The sequence below is a fragment of the Lactuca sativa genome, chromosome 9 (genome assembly GCF_002870075.4).
Source record: "Lactuca sativa cultivar Salinas chromosome 9, Lsat_Salinas_v11, whole genome shotgun sequence".
Lineage (NCBI taxonomy): Eukaryota > Viridiplantae > Streptophyta > Magnoliopsida > Asterales > Asteraceae > Lactuca > Lactuca sativa.
Window position 1 is genome coordinate 203,018,887 of NC_056631.2, and position 10,000 is coordinate 203,028,886.

A 10,000-nucleotide genomic window follows, 5' to 3' on the forward strand; every position below is an offset into this window, starting at 1 on the left:
TATCTCTTTGAATCCTGAATATGGTGATACCCCCGATTGTACCAATCTACATATGTCTATCCCCGTTACTAGTTATTGTCATTTGGATTCCTTTACTTTATTTGTCCGATGAGAAATGCGAAACGAAAGAAGGATCCTCCTGCTGGGAAATTAGATCCTACTCTTTGTCCACAGAAAATGGAGAGAGGAATTGATGTCTTTTTTGAATCCGGCGTCGGGACTGACGGGGCTCGAACCCGCAACTTCCGCCTTGATAGGGCGGTGCTCTGACCGATTGAACTACAATCCCAGGTTGGAACCTTAACCTCTTACGGTTGTCGAGAGATCTCAATCTACTACATCTACTCTAAAGGCAATGCAAAGAGTTCACGCCGGATCGAAGGCATGCTCTTAGTTAGCTTATGAGCGAAGGGTACGAGAGTTGTTCGAAAGTATTGGAGCGAAGGTTTGAAGACGCTCGACCAACGGGAGAGGAAGGAAGAAAGGCGAGGTTCGACCGTAACGTAATAAGGGAGGGTGCCTCCTTTCAGAGTGTGATTCATCGTTTCCAATGCGGTTAATTGCTATTAGGCTTTTTAGGAAAGTTCCCCTTTTCTTATGCAGTTAGCTCGACTCCAGGTATAGCTCTGAATGGGCATGTAGCCGTAGGCGGGAACTCTTCTTTTTATCTTATTCTTTGGTCAGGCAAGTCGGCTGGTAATCCCAACCGAATAAGCAATCGAAATCGCTACAAGCAACCTATTTCATACCCTTTTCGTCGTACTTCCTCTTCTCCTTCTCTTCTTTCTCTCCCTGCCGAGCTTGTTGGAGTGCCATTGCCAAGATCTAGTGTAATTCCTTTTCCCCGGGAGCCAGTCGCACTAATGCTAGTATCAATAGGAAGATCTTTATTGCTTAGGAGATTTCTGGTTTTCTCCCCTGTAGTGTCAAAGTATTTGGCATAAAGAGCCCTCAATAACTTGCTTGTCCTGTACGCGGATAGAGGGAGTTTCAACTCGGCCTTCTACTAAGAGTGTTGCACAAATTCCCTTTCTTATCCCTTCTAGTTTAAGCCTTTCCTTCCTATGTAACCAAGTCCTCCTATGAACCTATCCCGAAATGAAAAAATACCAAAATAGGAATAAGACTTGATATGATTAGAAATGCCCAAAAAATATCATATTCATAAAGCAGAAACATAGATGCACTCCTATGAACGTGGAAAATATACCGGATTAGTCAATTCGACTTGAATTTTTTAAGTCGTTCATAACTGTTTAGTTAAAGTAAGAATTGCTTTTGGTTGAACCATTTAGTGGGCTGGGCGTGTTTCCTTTCAAGATTCATAGATTAGAATCCTATTTTTATTACATATCTTTAGATATCTTTTGATTTTTTTTAGTTATAGTTAAAACTAACTATTGCTCTTATCCAAATTCTCTTGTTTTCATATCAATCTTATCGAGTATTCTCTCTAAAGAAAAGGGATTCTAAATATAATTCTCATTTTTTATTTATTTTTTATTTTTTTTTATGAATATGTCCATTTGTCTCTTTTTATTAGTGGTTTATAATAGAACAAGTAATCAGATGTAAGAGAATGTCTAGGAATTTTCATCTCAAGATTTAGAATATATGAGTCTTATTATATTCCTTTTATTAGAATCCAATCCCGATGGAGGATTTTCTATTCATTGAATATCGAAAGAGAAGACTAGGTCTAAGTAAGGTATACGAAGGAAAGCCTATTTTACGTTTTAGCAAAGATATTCGCTTTTCAAACTTTATATTGTGCACAAATAGCGCGCAATACCGACGTAAATTACTATTAGATTTGATTGGGGTTGGGTTAGGTTGGAGTTTTTAACCAGACTCGTGTCATGATACAAAATTCCATAGAATTGGGTATACCAAACGAAGGGTACTATAATTAACTCGTTGATTTCGGACAGGAAAAGATGAAAATTGCAGATGAATTTTCCTACGAAGAGTACTGAACAAAAGTTGGTTTGTTTATCCACAACTGGAAAAAGATCGATTGGGTCCATTGAAATGAAATGTGTTTTTGCTTTTAGTTTGATATTCTACTTTAAACGATCCCCTTGAATGGGCTTATAGTAATGATTGTCTTTTGATAAACACTACTAGAAAAAAGGCCTTTTACGACGCTCATTGCGCGTCGTAAAAGGCTCAGACGACGCGCAAATGCGTGTCAAGGAAGGCCCTGTCATAAAGAGAGACGACGCGCTTTTGCGCGTCGTCTATAGACGACGCGCATTTACGACGCTCATTTACGACGCGCAATTACGACGCACATTTACGACACGCAATGCGTATCAAGGAAGGCCCTGTCATAAAGGAAGATGACACGCATTCGCGTGTCGTAACCTTACGACGCGCGTGTTAATGACACGCAATGCGTATCAAGAAAGCCCCTGTCAAGAAAGGCCATGTCATAAATGAAGATGACACACATTTTTGCGTATCGTAAATTTAAATGTTTAAAAAAATAAATTTATATATTTATTAATTTTTAAATTAAATTTGCATTTAATTTCTCATAATAGAAATAAAATACCATATACAAAAAATACAATCCATTGCATAATATAAAATAAAATTTCATACTCAAAAAATAAAATAAATTACACAAATTGTAATGTCATACAAAGAATCATTCAAATGTTAAACAAAAATAATACATTGCTAACATGGGTTATACATTTCTATAAAACTAACAAATAATCATACAACTCTGTTTCTTACTGGAAAGGAATGTCAAACATGATTACAAGTCTCCCTTAATCTTGATTACTCACCTGCTTAAGTAGAATGTTGTTGTTGAGAAGGTTACCTAGCAACAGAGAAAAACACAACACCTCTCCCACAATCACAACATCATTTACAGAGAAAGGGTTGTCAATTACTTTCATTAAGACTTTCATTCAATCACAAAAATATTAAATAAAAGGGTGAAACAATAACTTACTTTTGATAAGTTGATCTCCCTTAGAGCAAACACAGCTAAAACATTGAACAAGACCCTATTTCCCTCTTCTTTTAAAGTTTCCAGAATGTTTAGAATGCTCTCCTTACTCATAATATATAATCAATAATCAGATTGAATTATATATTATGAGTAAGTAATAAATTACATGTAACACAATAAAGTATTATTAAGGAACTTGTGAGTTCAAATATTATTTTTTACACTCAGATGCCAAAATATTTTATGTTATTCTTCTACAAGTTGAGAACCAACTCAAACATGAAAGATAATAGTCCATCTGGCAGCTTTTGATGACATGGCAAATGAAATTTCTCAGAGATAGAATAATACCTGTACTATCAAAATGATGGCAACCACAACAGGTGGTCCAATAACTACAGCCAAAAACATGTCTTTAATCATGTCTGGAAAGAAAAGAAAGATTGTTTGCTGCAATCATAAATCCCATGTGTTACAAACTTATTTCCAAATTTAAATTAAATAAAAAGAGAAAACTGTAAAAACAAATTATATCCAAGGTAATACACCATACAACAAAATAGCAAAGTCCATCAGTATTGTTACAAACCCATGAAGGAAGTGGAAGTTACTGGAAAAAAAAACATATGATTTGAGGCCTGTTCTCCATTCTTCCTAATAAGATAAATTGAGAAGCATTTTTCAAAAAAACACCGTTTTCTTAATTATTAGAACACATTAGGAAAGCTTTATACTCTTTGATTTAAGAAGCTAAGTAAACTATAAGAAATCCACAACAAAAAGAAACTATAAGAAATCCACAACAAAAAGATTTGAAACTTACCTGTCCAGTAAGAAGAGGGGTATCAGCAACAAGCTTGAAAGCAATAGGCCTTGGAGTACGCACAGGCCAAGCCTGCAAATAAAAGGTGCATCAAGTATAAAAGAGAACAGGGAAACTGATATTAAAAACAAGAACTTTGATCATTAGAATAAAAGAGAGAGAGAAAATAGAGAGGGAAGAAATGGAATGGAATGACTCATTCCATTCCATTTCATTCTATATTCCAACCTTTACCTTGTTTTCTTATCATTATCAGTTGTAATATATATATATATATATATATATATATATATATATATATATATATATATATATATATATATATATTACAACTGCAACTGGGAACACTGTAACTCCTAGGCACCAAGAAGGGTATTTTTGGAAATTGTAAAAGATCAAAAAGGGTATTTCAGGAAAGTAAAAAACCCAAAAGGGTATGTTTGGAAATTGAGATACCTGAACAAGCTCTTCATTTTCAGTAGCACAATTGGGTTTATCTTCATTTTCAATAGCACACTTGCAAAAATTTTAACTTTTAAAATCCATCTTAGAAGGACTAAAGGTTAGAAAGGAGAAGTAATGAAGCTATGAGTTGAGAAAAGAGTAATCACAGCAAGGTCTCTAAAACAGACCTGCTGTTCAAAACGGATTTACTCCAAAATCTAAAACAGAAACATAGCTTTAACTAAATTTTATAGAAAACTATGATTGTTCGGGATTCCAGAACTATAAAGAACTCCTTCTAACTCCAAAGGATGAATTAAATATGAATTTTACAAAAAGGTGTATCACTTCTATCTCCAACAAGACAGTCAAGTGAGGTTGGCCAATTCTACCCAACTTGTGAGTAGAATTCGTCCATACCAAAATTCAGAGAAGTAAAGGACATACAAATGAAAGTCTCAGAGTTGGAATTGAATGAAAAGCATTTCCCAAGCTCCGGATATAAAATTCACATTATGGACAATCACAACACTAGTAAAAGCTGGTGACTGCCCACTGATCTGGAGTCTGGATCAATTCTAACCAATTTATAATTGGAAATAACACCCCATCTGCTCCAGATCTTAAATTCATAATATCAGGAACATATAGAAACTTGGAATCACTCTGGATCCTTTTCCAAGCCTTATAAATGATGAAAACAAAATGACATATCAGAACAGACCCGGATCAGACCTAACAGCAAAGATTCCATTCTTGCACATAGATAAAGTCCTTACCAGTGAAGTTGGGCTGCTTAAGAAAGTTAGCCAACTCAATTTGTGAACTTTGGGAACTGGTTTGGGGTACGTTTGAGTTCTATAGCTCAAGGTATGATTTTTACAATATGACTATAGATCTGATGGAAAACAGAATCAATTTGTGAGCTGGCAAGGAGCTCATTGATTTCTTCTAATAATGGGCATTGGAGTGAAGGTGAGAATGGAAATAATGATATGAGACTACTGTGACCAAGGGTATGATTTTCATTTTCTAACACAACATACCATTTTCTGTTTTCACCTGGAATTAATTTTCACAAAATAAAAAAAAACATATAAGGTTTTCTCAAGTATCAACTATAAAAAATAAAAACCAGTTTCCACTAATCTCGATTGATGTTACTGCTATTCAGATGAAAGAAGAAGAGGAGAGAAGTAAAATAGAGAAAGGAAAAGAAGGAGCTACTATGGATCTTATGCAAGTGCTTCTTGCCAGCACTAAAGAAGTTAAGGAACAAAATGATGGGTTTGTTGATGTGGTGAAGAAAACCAAAGGAAATAATGGAAATTTGTTGTCAAAAGAAGCTACAGTGGGGGAAAAACAGTTTTCGAGTCAGGGGCATCAAGGGAATTTCTCGAAAAATGAAGGTGCAGGGGTTTTTGCTGGAAACCGCAAGCAGGGGCAAAAAGGGAATTATCCGAAAATTGGAAATTCTGGGGCTTCTGCTGGAATTCGCTATCAAGGGTATAATGGGAATAATCAGGAAAATTTGGAATTTAGTTTTGATAGAGGTGGGAAGACAGGAGGTAAAAATGGGCAGGGGTATTATGGGAATATTGAGCCAATGAAAGGAAAGTCTAATGATTCAAAGATTGAACAGGGGCAAAGTTGGAAAAGTAACAAGGTTATGGGAAAGAACAAGGATGGGGGTGATGTTTCGGAAGTCAAAGGGTTTGTGGGGAATAGTTCTATGAGTCGGCCTGACCAGGAAGCTAAAAAATCAGAAGCAGGGGTAAATTTTAATGGTAACAGGCAGGGCTATATTCCGAAATCTGGTGCTCGATTTCAAAATCAATATTATGGCTTGCTTTTAAAATCGATTTCATTAATTTTATATAAGAAGGGTACAGCTGACCTAATTTTATATAAGAACTCTAGAACTGATACGTACCTTTCTCTTTGATAATTTCTTTTAAGATGACTATTGTTTAGGGCTATCAACAACACCGTCATCTCCGCTACCATAGTGTAATAAACAAAGCACCATTGAAGGCCCTTCATCCTCTTGGTGATTTGCATCAGTTTACCGAACATTACATTGGGAAAAAAAGGCATTTTTTTCTTGAAATGAGGCTATTGCAATGCTGTCTTGAAAAAAAGGCATGTTTTCTTCTCCAATAGAAATTGATATCACATCAGCTCCATCAGCTACTGCAGCATCAAGCCCGGTTAAGATGTCACTCTCTGGCCAATCTAGACCAAAACATACTTTATAAACCGCCAGATGAGCATAAGGTGCCATCCCAACGGCTAATATTTCACTCTCTGGGCAATCTGGACAAAAAAGTAGACCATCAGTTGATTTTTTGTGATGGAAGTTTCGTTTGAGCAATTCAACGAACAGTTGGCATGCATTGTTCGAACAAAAAAATTCAAAAAACTATAACAGGTGATAGTTACACCAAATCATCCACCATGGTTGATTAATCGATAGACTGACTCTCTATCTCAATTTATTTGTAATTACAAGGAGAGTGAAATAAAAAGGAAAGGGGGGAAGTGGTAGCATAGGAAAGAAAAAAGTTCAGAACTTTAAAATCATGTCTACGTACCTTCAAAATTGAAGCCAAAAAACTCAAAACTGTTGATTCGTGGCTTGAATCGTTGTTGTGGTGCGATGTTAGAATGGTGGAGTCCAAGAGAAAACACAAATTATGATGGGTAGCTATCGTTATTGGTAATGCATGATTCATCAAAAGCCCTAGTTCTTCGGTCAATCGTCTATTTTGTGAAAGAAGATATTACCATTGCAAATGCGTTATGTCTGATTAGGGTTTGCATAGAGAAGGAGTGAAAGTCGATCGTAGAGGAAGGGGTTTGTAGAGAGAAGGAAGGGAGAGAATGAAATCGATCTAGCGGGTGTAGAGAGTACAGAGGAAGAGGAAGGAGGATGTTCAAAATTTTGGGGGAAGGAGAGACGAGAAGGTTGAGGTTTCGATTAGGAGTTGTTCAACAGGTAGCTTCAATTGACGGTTGATGAGTCGTAGTTGTCGATCAGCGCTACAATCGAAAGGAGTTGCAGTCACTGAACCATTTAACGCGAGGATCAGGTTTGAGACTAGAAGAGGCAATGAGGATTGGAGGCAATGGATGTGGGTGAGGGTGGAGACGAGGGAGAAGAAGGCGGGGGTTTAAAAAAATTGGGGATTTCATTTTCCCTCTAAGCAGAAGTGAGAAGCGCGTTTCTTAAAAAAATATAAAACGACATTCATAGACGACGCACCTTTTAGCTAAAGTGCCCTCCGTGTTTTTTATTTTTTTACATTAGACACTAATTTAAGGGCACGCAATAATGCGCGACCTAAATCCTTAAATTTTTTGAAGAGATGACACTTATTTAACGTTACTCTCTTTTGCGTAACATCTATCTCCGAGTGTCGTTGTTTGCGCGTCGTAAAAGGGTCTTTTTCTTGTAGTGAAAGCAATCAGTCAGTTAAAACAATAACGAGGAAATTCAAATGAAAAATGATACAATTTTTTTTTAATATTCATTTTTATTTTATAGGGCTCTAGGGCTATACGGACTCGAACCGTAGACTTTCTCGGTAAAACAGATCAAACTTATTATTATCAAAATGATCTGAACTGTTTCAAAGACCCAACATGCATTTTTTGTGCATTGGGCTCTTTCATTAACTGATATAAATATCAGCTAGTCCGCCATTTTTATTTTTTACCGAAAAATAAGGAGATGACTCCATGTGCTCTGAGTCATTATGTGGATTCAGATTCAGGAACACTACCAAAGTTTTTCAAGGGGGGTTATCTTGACGTAGGTCTGCCTTTGGCCTAGATTAACCTAAGTGAAATGAAGTCTCTATCGCTCTATTTAAAAATCAAATATGAAACTTCGTACACCTTAAAATTCATAGGACGAAAAGAGATTTTTTTGAGGCCCTTATGCTCAGCCTAGCATTGAATAGACTGGGTATTCACCTTATCAATATATCAAATCAATGATGGGGTCTGTTTGGCACCTAACTGGGCACCTAAACGGACCGAACCCTTGTCAGGCTATTGTTCTCTTCTTCCCTCAAAGTTATGGAATGGAGTAAGACATCGATTTGTCAATAAGATCAATTTTTTTGATTCCATGATGGACTCCCCTGAAAAACATCGGCGCGCGTGTAAACGAGGTGCTCTACCAACTGAGCTATAGCCCTTAGTGCTTGTAATATATATTTTATTATGTCAATAATTTTTTGTCAAGATGAATATTCTCAAGATGACTATTCCATGATCCAAGATCATATTGATCGGTATTGCTTCTAAGTAATATGATATTTATAATCCATCGGTGGGATGAGTCCCTTTTGGTTTTCTTTGTGAAGATAAATGACCTACTTAACTCAGCGGTTAGAGTATTGCTTTCATACGGCGGGAGTCATTGGTTCAAATCCAATAGTAGGTAGAACTTATTAGATACCGCGGTCCATGGTATCTAATAAGTTTTTATACCCATTTTCTTTTAGTGATATTGATTTTTTATCTTTTCTATTTCTTTTTCGTTGCATCAAAATCTGATTTTGCTTGATTGTATTTACTCGACAGAATCAAGTCAAAGAAAACACCCAAAGGGTGTATAAGTGTATAAATCGATGATTATTCGGACGCACCTAGTGGTTATGAAATCGCATTGATAGCCTCTACCCGTGTCCTAGCCCGTCGGAGAGCTAGATTTGCCTCAATTGTTTGTCTCTTTCCTTCAGCTTTTCTCAAAGCAGCTTCCGCTATTTCAAGAGTTTGCTGAGCTTCTTGTGGATCAATGTCACCACTTTTCTCTGCATCATTTACTAAAACAGTGATCTCATTATTACCTATTCTAGCAAAACCGCCCATCAGAGCCATCGTTAGCCATTGGTCGTTAAGGCGTATTCTCAAAATACCTATATCTACTGATGTGGCAATAGGAGCGTGATTTGGTAATACGCCAATTTGTCCACTATTAGTAGATAAAATGATTTCTTTCACTTCTGAATCCCAAACTATTCGATTAGGGGTCAGTACACAAAGATTTAAGGTCATTTCTTCAAATTGCTCTCCATTTCTAAGTTCATAGCCTTCGCCGTAGCTTCATCGATGTTACCTACCAAATAAAAAGCCTGTTCAGGAAGACCATCTAATTCTCCGGAAAGGATTAATTGAAAGCCTCTAATTGTTTCTGCTAAACCAACATATTTTCCCGGAGAACCCGTAAATACTTCTGCTACAAAAAAAGGTTGTGATAAGAAACGCTCAATTTTTCGCGCTCTTGCTACGGTTAAACGATCCTCTTCGGATAATTCGTCCAATCCAAGAATAGCTATAATATCTTGAAGTTCTTTGTAACGTTGTAAAGTTTGCTTAACCTCTTGTGCAGTGTCATAATGTTCTTCACCAACGATCCGGGGTTGTAGCATAGTTGACGTTGAATCTAAAGGATCTACTGCTGGATAGATACCTTTGGCGGCTAATCCCCTTGATAGTACGGTAGTAGCATCTAAATGTGCAAATGTCGTAGCAGGAGCAGGGTGGGTCAAATCATCTGCAGGTACATAAACAGCTTGAATAGAAGTTATGGACCCTTCTTTGGTAGAAGTAATTCTTTCTTGTAAAGAACCCATTTCGGTACTAAGGGTAGGTTGATAACCCACAGCGGAAGGCATTCTACCCAACAAGGCGGATACTTCAGATCCTGCTTGGACAAAACGGAAGATATTGTCAATAAATAAAAGTACATCTTG

The 10,000-nt window shown here is 36.6% G+C and overlaps 1 protein-coding gene and 1 non-coding gene across 2 annotated transcripts in view; both read right to left on the reverse strand.

Moving 5' to 3' along the window:
* Window positions 1-215: 215 nt before the first annotated feature.
* TRNAD-AUC (transfer RNA aspartic acid (anticodon AUC)) lies at window positions 216-289 on the reverse strand. Its single transcript has one exon. It is a non-coding gene; the product is annotated as a tRNA-Asp (tRNA).
* Window positions 290-9,149: 8,860 nt separating this feature from the next.
* LOC128128737 (ATP synthase subunit beta, chloroplastic-like) overlaps window positions 9,150-10,000 on the reverse strand; it is a 1,994-nt gene continuing 1,143 nt past the window's right edge. Inside the window, exon 1 of the mRNA XM_052767557.1 lies at window positions 9,150-10,000. This exon is cut by the window's right edge and continues 1,143 nt beyond it. Coding sequence (XP_052623517.1) covers window positions 9,299-10,000 — 702 coding nt within the window. The 3' untranslated portion in view covers window positions 9,150-9,298.